This window comes from Cuculus canorus, chromosome 1 (assembly GCF_017976375.1).
Source record: "Cuculus canorus isolate bCucCan1 chromosome 1, bCucCan1.pri, whole genome shotgun sequence".
Classification (NCBI taxonomy): Eukaryota; Metazoa; Chordata; class Aves; order Cuculiformes; family Cuculidae; genus Cuculus; species Cuculus canorus.
The window spans coordinates 49,806,037-49,830,144 of record NC_071401.1 but is presented as its reverse complement, the minus strand read 5'-3'; the positions used below and the strand labels follow the sequence as shown (position 1 = coordinate 49,830,144).

At 37.3% G+C, this 24,108-nt stretch overlaps 1 protein-coding gene across 3 annotated transcripts in view; it reads right to left on the bottom strand.

Annotated features, from left to right (window-relative positions):
* Window positions 1-24,108, bottom strand: part of NALCN (sodium leak channel, non-selective) — a 229,008-nt gene that overhangs the window by 199,685 nt on the left and 5,215 nt on the right. For all 3 annotated transcript variants that reach the window (XM_054085381.1, XM_054085371.1, XM_054085388.1), the window contains exons 2-4: window positions 22,703-22,849; window positions 20,268-20,450; window positions 481-564 (exon numbers count right to left, since the gene is read on the bottom strand). In XM_054085381.1, the coding sequence (XP_053941356.1) occupies window positions 481-564; window positions 20,268-20,450; window positions 22,703-22,810 (375 nt within the window). In that variant the 5' untranslated portion in view covers window positions 22,811-22,849. The remainder of the gene's footprint in view (window positions 1-480; window positions 565-20,267; window positions 20,451-22,702; window positions 22,850-24,108) is intronic.

Sequence of the window (24,108 nt, the reverse complement as noted above, 5' to 3'; positions counted from 1 at the left end):
TTTCTCCATTGTGCTGTAACTTGAATTTGGTAAAAGGCTTTGTTAGGCATGGGTCGTGTTACATGAAACCTCTCCACTCACCACATCAGTACATGTACAGCACCGTAAACATCTGCCACACCTCCCTTAGTTGCCTAAGCTAATCACCATGGCATCCTCCATGGACTCAATGGAAGGAGACAAGCAAAACTGTCATGTGGAGCAAGAAATAAACAGTGGTCTGAAGTACCTTCTCTTTCCTTTGGACTATGCAGAGTGTTTATGGTAACAAGCTTCAGATTAAGTATAACTTCTCTATAAGAAAACTTAAGCAAGCTACATTCTACTACTCATATAGAACTACTAAAATGTTCAATTATGAAGCTATGAATTCAGCACAGTTTTTTAAAAGCAATCTGACCCATGTACAGCTATACTTTTACAATTCATAATTACTTGTCTGTGCCATATATTTTTCACAACTAAGGAACTAATAATTACCTGTAAAACCAGTGACACCCAAAGACAAAATACCATGAATCCATCAAACACGCACCAGCGATCCTTTACGTAGGAGGTATCACCCTGCAAGAGAGAGAACAGCAAAAAGGTGAATTGTTGTTATTTTACTGTCAGGATTTACAAATATCATTAACAAAAGTTCTTGGAAGAAAGAAAAATCTTTTTTAAACCACTTTTAAAATGCCATTTCTGAAAGACTCCAAAAGCCTCGTATCTAAGCTAGAATACACTGGAAGCATATAAACACATTTTCTGGGTGAATAAAAGGTAGCTTCTCGCTTGTGTGGTATTTCTCAGTTTGTGTCAAAAAGAAGAGAGATCTACTATTTATACTTTGATGTAAATAAAAAAAACACACATAAAATGAACATTGGACCCACTTTTCCAGTGTAATGCCCATCAAAAAATAGTTGCACAGGAAGGTTAGTATAAAGTGCTAGCAATCTAGTATTGTGCCATTCAATTACTTCAATATTGTTCAACAGCTTTGGTTGAATTGGTATTATTTTACATTAATTTTTTCATATGCTTTCAATCATTTTTCATGCTCTAGAAAAGTCTGGCTATTTCCAAAACACTAGACAGTAATCACCATCTCATCACAGCATAGGCTTTCAAGTTTGTTTGAACATTTCATGAGCAGCTCTTTGCCATCTGAAAATGATAATTGATTCTTTAGACTTCATTAATAATAGGTATGGAGAATTTTTCAACATCGATATTATTGGCACTCCATTACTTGTCTAGCACAGGGATTCAGAGCATACTTTTGCACCACCGAATTAAAAAAAAAAAACATCTGAGCATGGTTTTGGTGATACACTAATCCAGAGATCACTCCTAAAAGACAGCATGGACAGCACTGCATCCAAGCTCAGTTTCCTTCATAATACGCTACTCTCAGGCACTGCTCCAGTTTGCATGCTTACGTATCGTCATGTCTCACAATGACTTGCAACACACGCCCTCCACTGCAAGCTATAAAAACACCTCTTTGTGGGCTGCTAATGCCTCAGACTTTACTTCAACTACCAAAATGAAGAAAATCTACATTTATGAGGTGGATTACAGGTGTTTCATGTACCATTTGGAACATAGAGGAAAATGGGGACCAAATGCATATAGACATAGATGCAGATTGTTTAAAGGGAGACTAGAAAAGACTAGACCTAAGGAAAGTGGATATCTCTGTTCCATGTTCTATAGCAGGAAAAGAATGCGCAGAGACATTGGGAGTGTATTTCAGGGCACATTAACATCCCTTCCCAAATGAGTTTTCTCTGAATGGATTGTACATACTTTCCTCTGCCTTATACAGTATCTGGTTCCTTTTCTCTCTTTAGTGTTTCTTCAGATACAAACTACAGTGTTTGGCATTCACTTTTCAGAGGTATGATTGGGGAAAAAAAATAATATCCAGTCTCAAGAGTCTTGAAGACATTACTGGACTTTGGATTGTTATTTGATTCCTGGCTTGATACACATTGTTTCTTATCTCAGTGGTAGTTATTTCAGTCAACCTGTACTAGTTTTTCAATGCCTCAGCATTTTCATCGATTCTAAAAGCACAGACAAGATGTTCTGTTTTAAATTAATATTTTCAATGTCATACGCTGTCCTAAAAATCATTTATCATTCCTTCTAGTAGGTGACAGCAAGATACAATGTGTAAATAAGGAAAAAAAATGTTTTTTAAAAAAAATTATTTCACTTGCAAAAATTCTTCAAGGCACAAGTGAACAAAATAAACGTATAAGGAAAATACAGTGATATTCAAACCAGAAATAAAGTACAGAGAACTTCAATGCTATTTTCAGATGGAGGATTTTCCTAATACATAAGGATGTTAAAGTTCTCCTCAACTTTAGGGCTTGCATATTAATAGCAATGAACAGCGAGTTTCATTCACATTTTATAAGGAATTAAGAGGAGGAAGATTGCAAATCAGAGAAGCAACAAAACAGGAACTTTTGCATCATAATTTTAACCTGTCCTTCATGAAGAAAGTAGATTTAGCTCCCTAAGTTTGAGCTAATCAGAAACTTTGCATCCAAGGATGAACACACTCAGCTGTTTTAGTAGCTATTTTAAGTCACTATGAAGCAGATACATGTTATTTCTTCCTGAGATAGTTACCAACAACCTAAGTCTCTTACCCCTCTCTCCTTTCCCTCTGTTCCCTCTTAGTGAAACAAATCTCTAGCGAGATTTCTATCAACATGCAACCTGAGCCCTTCAATTGTGGTTCTGAACAAAGATGCTGATTGGTCTTTCTCTAGCTGAAGAACTCTCTGAAACTTATTTTTCTTAAGTACTCGTTGTCTAAAGCAAAAAGTTTTCCCAAGCTGTGCTGTACAGCGCTGAGCATGAACTTGTGCAGGAGCACATGTATTCACCCTCCACTGAATAACCTGTCAAGTACTCACTAAAAGCCAAATCTTTTTTTTTAGCAATTGCTTTTTCTCTCCACAATAAGCATGGCATGAGTGAAGCAGCTCTGCTGTTTTCTCTTTACAAAGGAATATATCATGACCCTTTCCAGTCTTCTCACCAGTTAGGCTGCTCCATCACTTCACTTCTCTCATTGTCACATCAGGCCAGCTTCCACCACCACGTCCTCCCTGTCAGGGAGGCTTTCAGTGGATCAAACACAGAAACTTAGGGCACCTGAATTACATCTGCAGAAACTACTCATTTTGTGGGAGGCTCTGGCCTTTTCCACTTTTCATGCAGGAAGGCTTTGGCTAAATGCTTTTCATGGTTGCCATTTGGCTGGCAGTGGATGTGGGCAACCTTTAACACATTTATACTGTGTATTGGCATACGGGATGAAATTTGCTGTTGGAAGCATTATTAATGCAGGACAACATCCGGCTAAATGCAAAAATCAGAATATAGGTTTTATTATGAATCTTGATATTGAATTCTAGGGCTGCTTCCCCCATGATCTAATCCTGACTAAACACAGGCTAGGACTTGCATCTTAATGGCAACGAACAGTGAATTCCAGTCACATTTTAAAAAGCCTTGGGCTACCATACTCACCGTCAAAGGCAACCTGTTCCTAGACTTGGAAAAGAATACAGACACATGGTATTTAAGCACATCTGGTTACATCTTACCTAAAATAGCTGATTACAATGTGTTAATTCATCACTTTTTTTTCATCGTGTCTGCTGGAATTTGAGAATCACCGATTAGGTTCGTTTTAGCATTTTTTTGTTGAATGCAGTATCCTAGACCATCTACATTATGATTTAGAAGTATTTGAAATATGGTCTAAATGTTTGCAAAAGATAAAGAATTAGTACTGTAGACCAGAAGCCTCACGCGACAACTAATCCCAACCTCTTATAGTCATAAAGTCACTGACTCCCTACTGCCTGCAGTGGAAGGTGGAATCTTTTAATGTGCATGGTAAGTCCTGAAAGCTCCTCCAGCAGCATGACTTACTATCTAGACAACAAAATCATTTGCTTCTGACAGAGCAGTGGATGTCAGTCACACATTACGTCTGCAGGCTTGGGACAGCCTTTGGAAGGCTTTTCCACATTAAAACATGCCCTCACTTAATGGCTCTCATTTTAAGATACATAAAAAAGTCTTAAGTACAAAGCAGCAATACTGCTTAGCTGTTAGATGGATCAATCTTTTCTTTGTTAATTAGAGACCTGTTCATTATTTTGTAATACCCTTCCTAGTCTCCCCAAACAGCTTCTCATAATATGCTTCTGTCTTTTCTCTCAGTAATTATTTATGACAGTTCATCATCACTGTTAGGGCAGTATACAACCATAGAAATGGCTTTCTTGGTAAACCATACATGAAATGGATCAAAACCACACCTCTCTCTTAGAGATGCTAATCTGATTTAGACTGAAATTTGACATCTCAAAAGAACAGGCAAGTTTGAAATAACGTTCTATAATTAAAATATTATCTACCCTCTAAGAACTGAATTTTCTATCACAATGTTGTCATAACTAAGGAAGAATACCTCAACTTCAGCCTAAGATCTATAGGACTAACAACTAAATCTCCTCCCTTCTCCCTACATTCTCCTTACTGCACCAGGTTTTGCCTAATTTTAGCATGACATTAACTGAGTATAATGTATTAGCTCATTTCCTCATTTTTTATTTTCACGTGCAATACTAATAACTCAATAATAGCACTGAGATGTCAGAAGACAGACTTTCTCAATTGTAACCAGCACATTAAAGATAAAATCCCAGTTGCCATTATTAGATGCCCTAAACAGCTGCTACACAAGTTCACAGAAAAAAAACACCCCCATTTTAGAGACATAACTCATTGGAAATGTGAGCCAATAGAAACTGCAGACAGAAACACAGACAGAAGTAATAACACCTGCGCAATGATTCCATGAGAGCCGTTACAGTTTAACTTAGATCAGAAAGGTTGACTAGCTAGGTGGTAATTTTCTAATAGTTTTTTATTCCATTATCAACCTTGATGGAAACAAAATACCCTACAAAATCAACATCCCATTGTATAAAGCAAACTGCTAGAAGATTATGTCTGTTAACTTTGTTAAGCACTTTCAGTATCTCATTGGTAAGGTAGACAGCTTAGCTAGATGATAGTACAATCATCTCCTACGTGATTTCTGTCCCGCTTATCTCGTAGCATCTCAGGGGCACCTCAGGATGAACAGTAAATCGCTGCAGTGAAAAGTGAAGCCTCCTCTGCTTTCCTGTTTGACTTTCGGAATTTCTCTTTTTCTCTCTTAACCCTGACTACAACCTGTTCTCGGAATCCTTCCCTCCCACCTCTTTCCAGATTTTCTCTGTGGGAAAGTTAAATAAAAGAAGAGATATGACATTTGCACTGATGGCAATCACATTTGTCATCATCTGCTCTGGAAAGCAGTCCTGTAGTCTTGGGTCTGTCATTAGGAGAACCTTGGTCTCCCGCTTTCCCTCACAGTCTTTGATGAACAAGACAGATGAAAGATGGTGCAAATGTGAAGACACCAGCAAGCTCAGTAACAAATGGCTACATGTGCTGTTCTGTCATGGTCACTGCATCCTGCATCTGGTGGCTGTGAATAAAGCATATCAACAACTCTAGGAAATTCTTCAGATCACCCTGTGGGCTACTTTGTGTAGCACTACAAATAAGTATTAAGGGGTGGAGGCTGACATTTACTGGCATTTTAGGAGGAGCATAAATGTATAGGAGGAAATAGAACAAATAGAAGGAGTCAGAATTTGTGGGTATCATATTTTCCCCCACTGCTGTGATCATTGTAATGCAAAAAGAGCAAGCTGGAAAAGAGGGCACAGCTTAGTTAGGGAAAGAAGATTCACTCTCCCTCCCCCATTCCTTTAATTCACACTAACACTGCAGGGCGTGGAGGTGGAAGTGGGACAGAAAATTAAATCAGAGCTCAAGAGAGCAACTAGCCTAACCTTTTCTCCCCGCCCCTGCAAATGCAGAAAAGGTATACATACACATACAGAGGGTATGTGTCTCCTACATGGTCACATGTATGCATACATCCATTATATTTCCATCTCAGCTTCAGACTTTCCCTGTTTCCTTAAAACTCTGCAGTTTACAGGTCTGTTTAGTAGCAGAACGATGTGCAGAATTCAGTCTTGCCCCCAGCCTCTCAAATCTTTCAGCATTTTTCTCACACAGATAAGAGAATGAAGAGATACGGCCTAATAAAAAATAAAAGCTGCCTGTGACTTCTATTTTTAGTTCTCCTTTTCTGTCCCTCAAAAATAAACTGTTTCTCATATGTGCCCAGGTCAAATATTAGCCCCCTTCTTCAGAGATCTGTAACTCCTTAGTTGACCTGGGGACGATCTGAAGTGTGAACTTAGAGAGACAGACAACTTTCAGCTGCACTACCTACTTGAAGTCCATCTTCTACTTTGTTTGACATAAAAAAACTCAACCTGAAGCATTTTACTATGCAACAACAAGTAAATCATACACTAGCTGTCTTTTAATGCGAAGTACTTCTGTAACTTGAAAACGATGATCCATGTGGGAAATGAAGGAAATTGTGGACTGCTTAGCTAAGACCATATTAATAACCAAAGAGAAACTAGTATCTTTTAAAATTGGTAGTGTCACTTCCAAGGTAGCTCTCTGCAACAGCAACAGTATCACTTTAAAATAAATCAACCTTTTTTTTTTTAAAAAAAAATAAATCTATATTAGGGAAAAAAAAGAAACAGTAAGGGGAGAAGGACACACCTTTCCCTTTCTGTATGTCTTTTTCTTAGAAAGTGTCTTCATATATGGTGAAGGAACATTTAAAATGTATTGACATAATAGCAATTGATTCGTAACAGCCAATGGAATTAGAATTGCTGCATGAGGGTTAACTGTAAATGGTTATAGTGGGTGTAATATCACTTCATCATCACTAAGTTAAACAAGTTCAATTTGTAACTCATGTATTGTACTGAACTGCTCCATTTCAGATGCTTCCAAGTAACATATTATATAGTGCATAATTTATCTGTATCTTAACATGTAATGTTGTATAACATAGTAATCTTGCTTTCTGTGCTAGGAAGATGATGGAAAAATCACTTGGTGTTACAGCACACAAAACAAAGTTATTCTATTTATAATTAAAAAAATGAAACATAGCTCTTGCATATCTTTTGGATTAGAGGGTGATTACATGCATGTTACAACTACAAAACGCAGTTCCAATTCATCGTTACAAAAAAGCTATAATCACTACAGAATCAATACTTTGCCATTTGCAAACTTCACCAAACTTAGTATTTTATATTTCCTATTGGAATGGGAAGTTTTTAAAATATAGTATTCACACTCTCATTTTCTGTTTCTAATGGAAAGAAAAAAAACCAAAAAAACCCAAGAACACTAAAAAGTCTGTAAGAGAAAAAACAATCCCAGTTGTGAAGTAAGAATCAACACTTTCAAACAGACAAACAAAGATCATTTTACTTGCTAAAAATCCTGTAGCAGTGTTTGCTGTAAAATAAGGGGGGACAAAACTGGAAAGACTTAACAAATGGTATTTCAAATTAAAACTATTTAAGAACATTTAAAGACAAACCAGAAACAAAGATGAAAACATTACACAACACTCCCTTCAAGTACAAAAAGTATTATGGGAATAACCATTTCCAAAAAACGATAGAAAGGAATGTTTCAACACACCTCCCTTATCAGCCTAACCACTGCAGAGCATCTCAGTTTAGCTGAGTGACAAGTAATTCAGATTGCCCACTATTTGAAGCTGCCAGGCTTGGCAGGTGCTATCATGCCCTCCTGAAAGATTTTGTGGGTTATTATACTGAAAGTCTAAATTTCATTTCTCCCGTTTCCATCTGCTCATTAGCCAACCGCATTCAGTGCCATACGTATTGCCTTACCAGCTGCCTTGGCTCCCTTGTATGTCTTAAAGGCTCAGCAAATCTAAAAATGCACGAGCAGGAGGGGCATTAATAAGATCCACCAAACCCGGAATATCACTCCCTGTTGCCAGAAGTGCACAGAGAAAAAATCTTCACAATGATAACAATTAAACATTAGAAAAGGTTGTCCAGTGAAGTGCTAGCACCATGTTTACTGGAAATATTTAAGACTTAGCTTTACAGGAACCTGGCTAATCAAATTAAGGCCCTGTTTTGAGCAATAGTTTGGTCCAGATCACATTCATAAGTCCCTTCCAACCCAAACTCTTCTCTGGTTGTTTGTGTCTAAGACTATCTCCTTGAGATGCCAGTTCCTCAAATCAGACTCTAGTTTTAAATCTAGTTCCATATGCATGGACACATATTTGTGTTTGGAAGTACTCTGCAGCCTTGAGAAGTGATTTGTGTTAAATGCTGCTGTGCTTCAGTCTGCAGTATTCTGCCCTCCCCCAGCTCCAATATTTACAGCGGATGCAATGAGTGGGTTTGGATCCAAATATTTCAAGATGAAAACTTTCACATACTCTGAAGCATCAAATATTGCCTGGAGACTGAATACAGTGATTTGATAGGAAAATGGTCTGATCTAACAAGGCAAATCTTGGATTTATGACCATCAATCACAGCTCTCCTCCAACAGTAAAAAAACACAGTGGTGAAAAGCTAGAATAGATAAGAAGGGGGCAGTTTTCAGAAAGAGGATTTTATTACTCAGTTATTACTATTACTCTCAGATTAAGAAAGGAGACAACATGGGCATAAAATGAAATAAAACAAAACAATATTTCTTAATTATAGCAGACATCTCTGAAAACGCAGGTTTCAACTCAGAAAGGCACATTAGGGATGAAGTCCTTTCTCTTTCTACTTGAATACATAACACGTTACCCAGTATGTTGATTTCATACCCCAGGATAAGTGTCATTTTACCCTGATATGAAGTAATACATTAACAATGCCCTTCAATAGAAGTTACTTTCATGAAGAAAAACAGTAATCCTTGAAAGTGCCATTGAAAAGGAAAAAAAAAATTAACATTGCCACAAAGCAAAGTTTTGTTCATGTCATTGGTCTGTACATTGACAGAGCAATTTCTAAATACATTAAAGTTAGTATGTTGTATATTTTTTCCTAGAAACTTCAAGGTTAAAGCGCGATCACCATAGTAAGTCACTAGGTATTATATGGACACATGCTTCAATCCATGCCCCAAAATGATTTCTCATTAAAAATTTGCATAACCCATTGACTGGTTAGAAAAAAACCCACATTTTTATATTAGAAATACTGCCTATGTAACCTCACTAAGTAATTTAAACTACTTTGATTTTCTAATATTCTAATGTACAAATGGTGCAAAAAGCCCCACTGTGTAGTATGAGTCATTACTTTCCTGTAATAATCACTCCATCAAAACCAGGCACAAGTAACCATAGAAACAGGTGCGTATATTCTAATGCCACAATCTCTAACCTTCCCTGGCCCACAAGCAGTAACACCCAACTAGCAGCATGCTGCAGGCAACTTCGTATTTGTTTTCCTCATGATAATCACTTTTAATTTTTTTAATTTCCTATGACTGGAAACAGCATGAGGGTATTTTACCAGCAATATGATCTAAGTAGACTGGGAACAGATGTCCTTGCAACGGACATACGCGCTTAGCAAAACAGCAACAGGCACAGGAAAAAGGTGAGACAGAAGACTGAATGTCTTATTCAAATAATGGGTATCAATACTATTTGCTATAAAATAATATTTCAAACCAACAGTCTCTTAATATTCTGTTTTACTCCCTGACATTTGAAAACAATGCAACTTCCTGATCCTTAACTCATTTATACACTATGGGATATACAACATATCTAGAGTCACAGAACATAGTAAGATGAACCACAAAGATTATCAGTAAACTGGAGCATCTGTCCTATCAGGAAAGGCTGAGAGACCTGCGTCTGTTTATTCTGCAGAAGACTGAAGGTAAATTTTATCGATGCTTATAAATATCTAAAGCATGTACGTCAAGCGGATTTGGCCAGGTTCTTTTCAGTGGTGCCCAGTGACAGCACAAGAGGCAACAGGCACAAAGTTGAACACAGGAAGTTCATCTGAACGTGAGGAAAAAATTCTTTACTGTGAGGGTGACAGAGCATTGGAACAGGCTGCCTAGAGAGGTTGTAGAGTCTCCTTCTCTGGAGATATTCAAACCCCACCTGGACACGTTCCTGTGCAACCTGCTGTAGGTGAACCTGTTTTAGCAGAGCGGTTGGACTAGATGATCTCCAGAGGTCCCTTCCAACCTTGACCATTCTGTGATCCTGTAATTTCAGAATTTCTGTCTTCCATTTTCAGCTTGTAACACTGCAGAAACTTCCTTGACAAAATTACTAAAAGCTGGTGAGCCAGCTGACATTGCTTCACTGCAATTCAATTAATATTTCCATCATTTATCAGAAGGATTAAAGTAATTTTGCAATTTCTCCACTATTGTTAGATAAAGGTGGAATGTTTGATACTAAAAGTACAGAAAAGGAAGCAAACCAGATACTTGTAATAAGGTACAGTAAAAAGTTCTGTAATCCATAATTCAAGACAAACTTCTGAATTAGGATAATTATGGAAGAAACTCATTTAAGCATAAGCAAGTTAATGTCATAAGTGTTAAAGAAGAAGCTGGCATTCAGTTGTCTGTAAGCTTTCTGTACTGGCCACCTGTTCATTGACAACAAATCTATGATAACAAGTTAGAGTATCACTCACTGTGTGATATGTGAGTGCCAGGTGTCAGCCTAAGTATTTTAAGCTTCTCTTTCAATCAATGGAGAAAAACCGGACAGACATATTATTACCTTTTTGGAAGAGCCTACTTTAGACAGAAACAACTAAGTACAGACAACACAGACCCTTAAACTAGGACTGAAGAATCCTACTAAAAGTTTTTGTATTTTAAGCCTCAAAATCTATTTTTTGCAAAGATTAAAAGTGTCAGAATACGCAAAAGAGCATCAGCCGACACTGGAAACAGTTGCAGACTCCAGTTTAGAACGTGGCAACCAAAGTCTTTCATTACAGCATAAAAAGCCTGTCCGTCTCTACCTCATGCTTCTTGCACTACAGCAGGAAAATTCCTTATACTGGCAGAGAACTGAATGTACAGAGTTAAGCCCACATGGCTCAGGTAAATCTCCAGCCTGCCGTGTTCTCAACTCTCTCCTCTTAAGCAGACAGAGAGCAACTACAGCAACCAAACGATCAGAAATACAATGAGGAAAATGTGCTCTCTGCACAGGGTTAAAGCTGCCTGGGAACACCAGAGGTGCTGAAAGCCACTGCTTTCAGATAACTGGCCTTTAGTACTGGACTGTAGAAAAGGAAACGGCTTCCATCTAACTGTAATTGCATTGGTGGAAGATTAAGCTCCATTTCAGTCCCTGTATGATATCACTGAGACCGTGCTGAAAGCTAACGGTGTCGCCATTCGCTTCAGCCCCTCGCAAGAGTACTGACTTCAGTGAATAGTGCTCAGTGCTGCTGAAATAAAGTCTGACAAATCCACTCACAACTACTTCAGTTAGTAGAAAAGTTTTGCTGTGAATGTAATAGATTTAACAATGGAGGAAATGTCAAGGACCATCATTTCTTTCGATAATCTCCTTTGTTAGTTGACATGTGTCACAACTGCGCAGTGAAAAGAAAGACATTTCTATTAATGCCAGTGCACTACTTGTGCAATACAAAAAAATTTCTAATTTTCAATATGATGATACTAAAATAAGTGTCAGCTAGGCATTTTTAACAGACAGGATAGAGAACTCTCACACTTTTTATTTTACGCTGTTACTCTTCCAACAGAGGAACAGGATAAACTCTGTCTCCTTTTCACAATGTGATCTCAATGTAGGTTTTCTAATACCATTATGACTGTGATTAGAAGCCACAATGAGGAAGTGTTATAATCAAGATAATTTCACATGCCCTCACAGTGTCCATGGAGTGAAATGATTTCCATTAATCTCTCATTCCCTAAAGGTTGTATTTTCACCTGAGTCATCTGTTACTCAGTTCCTTTTTGTTGCAGTGGATGTGAATTCTTTCATATTATGGTAACAGGCAGTTTCCTAAAAGTTTCCCAGATTTTGGCACTTTTTTCTGTTTGGCTATTTTATTATACATAATGACTCCACTGGAATTGTGTCTAATATAAGCAATCTACCTGGAATATCTCTCTATCTGTTTATTCCGTCTCCCAATACAAACGCTGAAAGGGAAACTTCTAACAAAGGTAAGGTACCTTCAAAGTAAGGTATCCTTATCTGGCTCATACCCATGTGAGATGACCTTCAGAAGACACCTAATTAGAAAGCAGAATGTAGTTTTTATATCACACTGATTGAAAGAAATACAAAGTCCTTCCATTACAGTTTAGGCTTCTTGGTCTCTTTAAGAAGACTGATGCTCATCTGATATCACATCCACTTTAGGCTTGAGAGTTATCTTTCATTTCTCTAATTCCAACGCAGGTCTTTTTTTTCAATGAGGAGAGCATTTTGGAAACTCAATGAAGAGAGGCATGTCGAGCACATACAGTCATGTTCGTAAGTGACATATGAGTGGGCACTTAAATGTGAGTCTTGATTCTAAGGGACTGCAAGTCTTGTCAGTTAGATTACAAGTTGACTCATGAACCATTTCGACAGACACAAAAAATAGTTAATTCATAATAGTCTCACGAGTCTGCCAATCAGTCAGTAAATTATGCAGTAGACAAACTGCACATAACTGTGAGACCAGTTTAAACCTCATTCAAGGTTCAGTGAAGGAGATTGATCTGCTTTCATCTAAACAGACTTAATACTTCCCTGATGCAGCTGATCATAGTGGAGCTCTTTTCTGACCAAGGAGTCCAAGACATGAAAGAAATCAAAACCAGAGTGTCACTGAATTCTATTTAAATTCTAGGAAATAGTCATACAAAAAAAATCTAGGATCAACTGAAGAAAGTGGGATTTTGAACTGAAGAGATCATGAAAATATCAATGTCAAATTGAATTCTGTAACTTTTACCATTGCACTAAATTTACTACATTTTATACATTGGTATACGGTGTAGTACTGTGATGGTCAAATTTGCATTTGTTCTTACAAGGCTGCCATTTCACCCTCAAAACCAAAGAAGTAAATTATGGTTGCACACAATGTTAAACTTTCATATTCTTTACACAAATATAAATCACTAGTAGCAGGCAGTAAAATATTTCCATCTGAATGTGTAAATTCTAGTTTTATGATCCAATGAATCAAAGGTTAGTCACTTACCTAGACTTTGCCTAAGTCGGCAAACCTTCACACTCCAGGTATTCTGGCAATTACCTTATTATAAGTTTCCTAGTAAAATCCAAGTAGCACAGAGTATTTCTGGCCTAATAAAATATTACTTAGAGCAGAAAAAAGTGGTTGCCAAAGAAGTAAATGTTTTCTGTGAGAGGCTAATTGGTAACAAACCTATCACTGTTCACTATACCAACATAAAAGAGATCCCTGATCCCTAAATCACTGATACTACTTTGTGTTATTCAGCCACCCTTCGTATCGGTGGAGCTTACTGTTTCAGGATACTATGATTCAGCCTGTATCTACTAAGCAGATGTACTTAAGTATAGGTAGGGAAAACATTACACCATGAAGATGGTCTAAGTTAATGAATTTCTATCTTATGTGACACAGCAAAAACCAAAATTAAATTAAGTAGTCTCTTGAAACTTCCCTTAATTATTCGCTGAACTAAATGAATGATGAGATTGGACATCACATTAGGACTGGGAGACTTTAAATTCCATGATAGCGCTGCTATCATTAGTGCTGTATCATAAAAAAAAAATCTTAAAATAGAAATTTGATTTTGTTCAACTAAAGCATTCCTATTCTTAAAATCCACACTACTCTAGTGTTATTGAATCTCATGTAAAATTTGTGTCAACACACAGCCTTTCCCCACATACCATGTTCTGATGTCCTAACAAATCAAAGTCAAGAGGTCTCTGGGCCCTTAGTCATGCCTTCAGTCACTGCTGAAGTAGAGTTGTACTTTATATTTAATGTTTCTAGGTCTGAGACAAAGAAATATTGCATAGATGTTAATGCTAAAAGAACCTCATTCACCATTTTATTAAAATGTTCTTTTTTATTTTACATACCCCACAGCTTTTCTAACATGTGGAAAATCTGTGATATTAGACATTATTTTTTTTCATTTTTTTTGAAAACTTTTAAAGACACCAGAACTTTTACTTTTTAAAACATTAAGTCTTTTAAAGATGTGCCCATAACACAATTTAGTAGACATCTGCTAACATGCTTCATAAGCTATTCCTACAAAAATATTGATGTGGCTAAGTCACATAAGAATTATCCATTAATTCACGTGCTTCACAGAGAACAGAGTTTGCGGTGCTTTGAATTCATTAAAATGTGTAAGCCACAAAGAAAAGTTGTAGAGAAAAAATGAATATGAAAAGCTGCACATCTAGGAATGCAATACTTTTAAAAAATAATACTGAAATATTACTGTACTTACTACAGCATATTTTCATGACTGATATTCAAAATTATTTGCTCATAAAAACCTAATAAGTTAAACATAAATCAAAATAGTAAGCCATGGCAGTTTCACTTATAACTATTTTAGTAACTTGTGTGATGACGTAATTAACAGCTAACTTCTAATGTCATCAAACTATTCAGCCAGAGGCCAGGTAGTATTCATGAAAGTTAATCTGTTGTCAGTGGTATTATATAGTTATTGACTACATCTACTTGAAATACATTTAGTACTGTGTACACACTATCTTCCCGAGCTACTCTATCATTTCACAGCGGACTCTATCACAGGTCATCATTCTTCAATGTAGAACATAATTCAGAATACAAGCATACAAATATGTCACAAGAAACAAAGTGACATGGTCTAATTGTCTCCTACAAAACTTCACAAAACATTACAAGTTGTCTTATTGTTTGTACATACATTTTATATAATGCAGCCAGGAAACATTAGGCAGACTGCAATTTTGTATTTAAAAAGACAATCGGTAAAAAATTACAGTCTGTTTTTTATTTTTTCAGAAATTAATTTCAAGGTAAAGACAGACATATTATTAGCATTACTTCACTTGTTTATGACAACTAGCAATAGACTCCAATACCAAAAACTATAATATGAATATCATATCCCAAACTTTTCACTGCTTTCTTCCCAAGTAATGCCTATATACTGAATATAATCAATTACACAGCACATTTATACCCATTTAAGTTCTTCCAGAGGAGTCAATCTATCATAACACCTATTAGAAGCAGTGTATGCTACCAATAATAAGGAGTATTTGTACACTGTTTTGAAACTGAAAAGACCTTGGATCCTGTAGCAGACACATCCTATATTCTCACCTTCTGGTTTCCTTAATATTTGTATTTTGTGCTCCCTGTCTAAACATGTCAGTGTCTGTTGTCTTTGTAGATGGTGGATATCTATACGAGCGGTGTCCATGTAATTCAGAGTTGACTATATGGATTGCCTTTGCAAATGGAACAAGCAACAACCACAAGGTATAGGCAGCCCAAATTTTGCATAGATTTTTACTATCACAGCAACAATTACCCAGAAGGAAACATGATTAATAGAAGGCACAACATCACAGCAACCTTCCAGTTTAACTTTCCTTCAGGGGTAACAAAACACTTGGATGGATGCATAGCTTTATTTTGTCACTTAGTTTAGACACGATAATGAGAAAATTTTACAGAGAAAAGGCCAGGATTCTCAGAAACTACTTTCCTTTTCTAAAACCCCTTAGGAACTGAAGGAAGTAAATTTCTCATTTGTTCTCCGAAGGTGTTAATTAGACTTGACTTAACATTTTCAAAATCTTCTTAGCTCAGCTATACTTACATTGTTATTAATTGGGATTTAAATGGATGGTGCCTACTTTCTCTATAAATTAGGTTTCTCACTGTTCTACTGTTCTAAAATTTTGCATTAATCATGGCTCAAAAGTTTATTAGCATTTTAATTCCTAGGGCCTTTACAGAAATACTGATTTATAGTAAAGTTCAGTAGAACTGTATGGCAATACATTAATAGATCCTACATTCACTAAAAGTCTTGAATGCACTTAAATAAGGACTACAGTTCATAAACAAATTTCTTATATAAAGATGTTTCACATAAAAAGATCTTTAATAAATTCTAGTAGGTTTCTAAACAGTGCCTTATTTTACTTTGATTGCTACTGTCTTTGGAAGTCCATGGATCATTATGTTCTTGGCAGTTACAAAATTTAACCAGTATTTTCCCTAGAATCAACAATAGAAAGGGTAAGTCAAACAGTTCACTAAAAAAAAGGATTATCGATTAATTAGCATTCAAAGAAACAATTTGATAACATATTGTAAAGACCAACTTTACTGTTTTATCTGTCTTAAACATTTGTATTGCCTGAAGGCCTCATCTGCGGAGACAGGTTCAATGGGAGATAAGGTGCAGTATTAAGCATTGCTTCCCACCCCTTGCCAAGCTCATGGTTCTGAGGTGGCTGCTATGGGGTGAGGAGGCGCAGTGGAGGGCACTGTCATCCACCCCCACCCCCCCAGTCCCCAGCCTGACTGCCCTGGCTGGACCCTCCCAAAGGAGCTTCTGCACACATGTGTCAAGACCACCCCTTATGTGATGATGGGGTACTTGAGTGACCTTATAAAAGAACTTGCAAGGACCCACGCAGTATGCACGTCCATCACTCCAATTGGACCAGCCTGGACCAGGCAGCCTGGAAGAAGCTGCTGCTGGAGCAACCACATGTTCCCAAGGAACTACTGGATACCCATTGAAGTAGTGACCCCTTCCTTTTCCCTTCTCTTTCTCCTTCCTTCCCCACTTCAGAATTAGAGAGTACAAGTAGTGACCAGAAATAGCACTTCATAAAGAGTTACTCTGGCCTTGTGCAACATATGAAGACCTTTTCAGAATCATAGACTCATAGAACCCCTAGGGTGGAAAAGACCTTTGAGATCATCACATCCAACTGTACCTGTCTACTACTAAATCATGTCCCTAACACTTCATCTACCCATCATTTAAATACCTCCAGTGATGGTGACTCAACCACCACCCTGGGCAGCCTGTGTCAGTGCCTGATAAAACTTTCAGTGAAGAATTTTTCCCTAATGTCCAATCTCAACCTCCCCTGGCTCAGCTTGAGGCCATTTCTTCTTGTCCTATCAACCTGTCACTTTTGTGAAGAGACCAACACACACCTCTCTCCATCCTCCTTTCAGGTAGCTGAACACAGTGATAAGGTCTCCCCTCAGCCTCCTCTTCTCTAGGCTAAGCAACCCCAGTTCCCTCAGCCACCCCTCATAAGACTTGTTCTCCAGCCCCTTCACCAGCTTCATTGTCCTTCTCTGGACACACTCTAGCACCGCAGTGTCTGTCTTGTAGTGAAGATACAAAACTGAACACAGTGTTCAAGGTGCGGCCTCACCAATGTTGAGTACAGGGGCAAAATCACTTCCCTGGACCTGCTGGCTGTGCTGTTTCTGAAAAAAGCCAAGATGCTATTGCCCTTCTTGGCCACCTGGGCACACTGATGGCTCATGTTCAGTCGCTGTCAACCAGCACCTCCAGGTCCTTCTCCTCCAGGCAGCTTTCCAGCCACTCTTCCCCAAGCCTGTAGTGCTGCACAGGGGTTTTGTGTCCCAAGTGCAGGACTCTACACTTGGCCTTGTTAAATGTCATCTCATTGACCTAAGTGCATGGATCCAGCCTATTCAGATCCCTCCATAAAGCCTCCTTACCCTCAAGCAGATTGACTCTTCCTCTCAGCTTAGTGTCATAAGTAAACTTACTAAGGGTACATTCAATCCCTTCATCCAGATCATTGATGAAGATGTTGAACAGAAGTGGACCCAGCACTGAGCCCTGGGGAACACCACTTGTGACTGGCCTCCAGCTGGATTTGACTCCATTTACCACCAGTCTTTGGGCCCAGCCATCCAACCAGTTTTTAACCCAGCAGAGGGTATGCCTGTCCCGGTCAGTGGCAGCCACTTTCTCAAGTAGAATACTGTGAGAAATGGTGTCAAATGCCTTACTGAAGCCCAAGCACACTACTCTAACAGCCTTTCCCTCATCCATTAAGCAGGTCGCCTTGTCATAGAAGGTGATCAGGTTAGTTTGGCAGGACCTGCCCTTCATAAACCTATGCTGAGTGGGCCTGATCACCCAGTTGTCTTGTGTGTGCTGTGTGATAGCACTCAAGATCACCTGTTTCACGATCTTCCCTGGCAGTGAGGTCAGACTAACGGGCCTGTAGTTCTCTGGATCCTCCTTCCAGCCCTTCTTGTAAATGGGCATAACATCTGCCATCCTCCAGTCAAGTGGAATTTCCCCAGTCAACCAGAACTGCTGGTAGATGATGGAAAGGGGTTTCCATCAAGGTTCCCTTAATACCCTCAGGTGGATTCCAACCAGCCCCCTAGACTTGTGAATATCTAAGCAGGTCTTTAATCATTTCGTCATGAATCACGAGAGCTTTGTTCTGCTCTCCCTCCCTGTCTTCCGGGTCATGAGGCTGAGTGTCCAGAGAACATCTTACCTTACTATTAAAGACTGAGGCAAAGAAAGCATTAAGTATCTCAGGCTTATCCCTGTCTTTTTTTCACTAATGTCTCCACTACCTCCAGTAGAGGATGGAGATTCTCCTTGGCCCTCCTTTTTTATTGTTGATATATTTGTAGAAAGATTTTTTATTATCTTTCACAGAACTAGCCAATCAGAGTTCCACTTGGGCTTTAGCCCCGCTGATTTTCTCCTTACATTCTCTCACTTCATCCCTGTAGTTCTCCAGAGATGCCTGCCCCTTCGTCCATAGCTCATATACTTTCCTCTTTCTTCTGATATCCACCCAGGTCTCTCTGCTCAGCCAGTCATCCTATTTCAGTCACTTTCTAAATATTAATATTAATGACACTTTAACTTTTACTACCGACATTCTTCAAGTGTGATGACATAATAGCTTAGTTTGGCAGTGAACAAAAAATGCTGTCTGCAAACTCAGAAGAAAATGAAGAGCTAGGTACAACCTCAAATGTCTCTGGAGTCACCATACAAAGATAACACAATGATTATATGTTCTGTGCAATAGTGACATAGTTGTATAATCAATAAGGGCTGCAGATGGAACTTCTATATTTAAGCTGAATTTGTATCTTTTTGTAGAAGACTGGAAGCAGTCAGTGAAATAATGCTATAAAATAATCACTACTGAAAAATTCTTTAGTTTTACATTCTCCAGTACCATATATACTTACACAAATCAGTCCAACAACGATGGCAAACATATGATAACCAAAGGCTGTTTACCAGCCTGCATTATATCAAGGAAAAAAATCAGTAAAGTAAGATAACTTTCTCATTTATCTCGCATTAAGGCATATGTTCTTATTTAAATAAAGTAACCACATAAAAATACATCAAGCCTTATGAAATGAAAATCAAACTTCTAAGTCCATATATAGATCTCTAGACATTTAAAAAAATACTCTTGCTAATGTATATGTAGCTTATTTTTCCTTTCATTCTTTATATTAATACAATGAAACTACCTATTTCTTATCAGGAAACCATCTTTATGAATGCTGGTATTATATTTTAGAGAGATTAAGTATGGGTGAAACCATGTATGGGTTTGAGCTCCATGAGAGGAGACTATACCCCTGAATTAGCATGGGTATAGAAGATTCCTTTGTCTTGTGTGTGCCAATGCAGGTGGACGATGCCTTGGCATGCATATGATATCAGTAGCAAACGCAGAGCAAGCGGCCTGAAGCTTGCTAACAAGCCTAAAAGACCTTGAAATCATTAGCAGTGCTCATGGGAATGTGGGAGCTTGTAGCAAAGAGAAATAAGAAGATAAGGGGTAGATCTCTAGCATTAGTCATTGCTCTTTATCTCTACGGTCATGGAAACTTTAGTAGTGGAATTTTATTGGGGTAGTTGTTAACGTAGCTGTTAATGGGGCAGACAAGGGTATAAAAGCTGTACCTTCACTCAGTAAACTCGATTTCATTTGGAAATGAATTGGAGTCCATGCCCCCACTGCCACAATTAAGTATGTAGTCAACCTGTCTTTTCAGTTTATATGTCAATGTGTTGCCTGCAGTTAAAAACAATGATATCAAAAAGAGCTGAGAAGTTAAAAAACAAAGATCAAATGTCACTAGCATATATTGAGATAATTTTCTTAAGAACACGTAGAATACTGTTTAAATGCTTACCTTTACTATCCCACGGATGTGCATTTTTGCTATCATCTCTGCAGTGTAAAGAAACATCAACAGAGTATCGAGTGCAAACGTCACATATTGGAGAGGAGGATAGTGCTCAAAGGTCTTTGGAGTGTTCATACAAACAGAAATAACACTGATGATGGCACAGATCCGTAGTAAAGAGTGTACCCACTGAAAAAAAACCACCAAGAGAAGACAAGATTGTTTTGATGCTCAAAAAAAAGCTCAAATATTTAGCCTCTATAACTTGTTCTGGCACTTTTTTGTAAACACATATTTGCATTTTTCTTTCAATCATGATCCACTTATTAAAAGTCTTCATCAAAAGATAAGCACTCCTGATTGTATTTCATTTTCTATGTATACACACACATATATATGCATTTATACACACACATATATATGCATTTATACACACATATACAAGTCTATTAGTTAATTTGGGAAATTGTATTACTCAGAAACCAAGAATTAAGAGCCAGCAAGCTGAGAATTAGGATTCTATAATTTCTACTTTGCAGCTTTTGTAATCTAATTTCTTATCAAATGACAACTTGTCACATTTATGTGAAGACAATATGTGGCATTAGTTGATGTTATAAATTGGGTGAATACATTAAATTAAAACAAAATATCTGTGGAAAATCTTAGTTCCACATTTAGATAAACTGCTTTTTTAAATCAAGTGAGAGGCACAGGGATTAAAAGCATCCTTCCATTTATGAAAAGAATAAATGTCAACGAGATGATGTTACAAAAGCAACTTCTTAGCAACAGGATTCACATTTGTTCCATGCAAGATGCTAGAAGAGAACAGCTGATTTCTATAACTACTTAGGTCTCAGTCTCACTACAATCATCATCAATAAGGCTGATATTCAGTACCAGTTAAAGTGGGAGGCCTAATTAAAAAGTAGAATGTACTAATATAGGAGTTTAAGGTTGGATTTTTTTTCTTCTAAATCAAAACACCAATGAAACATCTTGAGGCCAGATAAGTGTAGCGAGTTAGTAAAGTCAAAACAAGAAGAAGAAAAAGACACTTCAGAAAGAAAAAATCTCAAACCAAAAAACACTTAACCAAAGTGTATTTTGATATCAGAAAATTTAGTAACACTCAGCTAATTTAATACTCTATGGACACTCATCTAAATGTAATAATATTTAACCTGAATTGAATAGCTCTTCATCTGCAAATTCTGAACCCAAACTAACAGTTTGGAAATGAAGGCACCTGATTAATAATTTCTCATGTCCTGTCAATATCCATTTTGCTTTGAACTGTCTTTCAAATGGAAAAATTAACATATAATATTAAATGTGGCTAACATAAAAAAAAAATCTGCCACAGGAAAATGTCAGTATTGTTAATGCTAACCAATACACAACTAGTCCATCAGCGTGACAAGAAGAAAATTATTCCATCAAAAATCTCTGTACTGTGTGCTCAGAAACATAGGTAAATAACCCAGCATATATTTCTTCAGTGACATTTTGAGGTTATTACAGCATATTATATTATATTATATTATATTATATTATATTATATTATATTATATTATTATATTATATTATATTATATCATATCATATCATTTTATTTAAGCTTATTTAGCATGGATTAATATGGGTGTTGCTTTGTAAATTATTTAGGTGTAAAAACTCAGCTGCAAAGCTGAGGGGATTTATCAACCCTACCACAAATGAGATAATAGTTCCATGAAATTTATGTAATACTAACAATGTGTATTATTTCAGAATACTGGACTTGCTGCTTTTGCAAGGCAAAAATTCATGCAGTACTCTAAGAGAAATGCAAAACGCCTTCCCTTCAAAAGGACTCATTCAAAACAGAGGAATCCCAGATGCACATTGGCAAATAAATAATTTAATCATAATAACCATATTTAGAAAGTAAGGGAATTTTATTATTTCTGCACATTCTATTAATAACTCCACTTCCAAAGAAGCTTTCCCCAGTTTCAAGTTGCCAGACCTTTTTACACTGTCAATTCCTTAGGGCAGGCCGTAGGTTAAATGACACCAGAAAAATGTGAGCTGTACTTCAAAATAACTAGCCAAAATACACTATTATATTAATAAGCGATGTAGAAGGAGATAAAGTCAAAAGAGCTGACTGCTGGCCACCACTTTAGCAATAAAATGCTCCTTTTGACATCCTTTTCAAAAGCTCCTTTTATGAACTTAAATCCTAACCAGAGACAATGAAAAGATGACTGTTTAAAAAAACAATCAGTAGATGAACTGAGTGGACTTTGCAAAAAATGAGCCAGTAGATTAGCAACGGTACCTCAATGCTTTTTTCTGACAACTATCTATCTTGGAATCTTTTGTGAAAGTAATATTTCAACAACACAAGTTACATTTATCTTAAAATTAGTAATTATGGAAAGAGATACCTACTGGTTTGTTAATCCACAGAATATCTGCATTGTCTGACAAAGATTCGTCTGGACCGAAATCTGTAACTGGCTGGGCTTCCACCCTTGAACTCTGTTTCCTTTTTAGCATCCTGAAGTTAACTTCTGTTATCTATAAGCATGAAACCTCCTTGGGGAGACAAAAGACGACATTAATTCACCAAGACCATTTTATAATGCATTTTGAACAGTTTTATAAATAACCTAAGCCTTTTGTTTTCAAGCACACTGCTTTTGTACTTACTGATTAACAGGATCTTCATTTTACTAAAAAGCTTTGCCTATATAAATCACTGACATGACTCTTGTTAGTATACAAATTTTACATAGAGGTATGCAACACAGACTATTACCAGAAATGTACAAACACTGGTAGAAAAATTGCACCAATACACAAAGAATGTTATCACTGTGAACTTAAATGCAGAAGAATCATCGTATGGATTTGACCTGGAGCCATTTAATTTAATGGTGACATTTACATTTATTACACCAGGCTAAGATAAAGCCCAACAAGCCAAAGGCAAACAGCTGATGTTAAAGAGCCAACAGATGTTAATGCTCTTTACAGAAATCAGAGGAGCCTTCTTGCTATATACTATTAACAAGTATTTTTCTAATGCTGTTTTTATGTTACCAATTATCTATCCAGTAGCCAGACAGCTGTCTGTCTCTGGGGCTTGTGCTGGCACATGGAAGTAAATATGTAGTTTCCACAAGGTTAAGCCAGGTCTCAAATTCCTGTGTGGATGGTACTGACTGAGCCTTCTATACGCTCAGCAATGTGAGACACAACCAGTGCACACTACTCAAGAGCAGAAAGATGGGTTAGCTCTTATTATTGGCTTTCCCACAGACACAGTGCATGGATCCTAGATTCTAAATAAATCCAAATTGATGAAGAAGAGAGACTCTCCCTAGGCATAACAGTCTGCCCATGAATACACGTCTGTTGTTTGTGAAATACAGTCCCTTAGGGACTTTTCTTTCAGGAAAGTGAGGCAGAAGGAAAAAGCATCTTGGGACCTTGTTCTGGTCCAAACAGGTTGTAGATGACACAACACTTTTGAAAAGTTTGTCAAAATTAGAAAATCATAGAGTCATAGAATGGTTTGGGTTGGAGGGGACATTAAAAAATAATATAATCTGAGCCCCCTACTATGGACAGGGACACTTTCCACTAGATCAGTTTGCTCAAGGCTCCATCCAATCTGATCTCAAACACTTTCAGTGATGGAGAATCCGTAACATCTCTGGGCAGCCTGTTCCAGTTTCTCACCACCTTCATAATACAGAATTTCTTCCTTAAGCCTAACACAAATTTTCCCTCTTTCAATTTAAAACTATTGCCCTCTTGTCCTCTCACTACAGGCCCTGGCCGTCACCGGC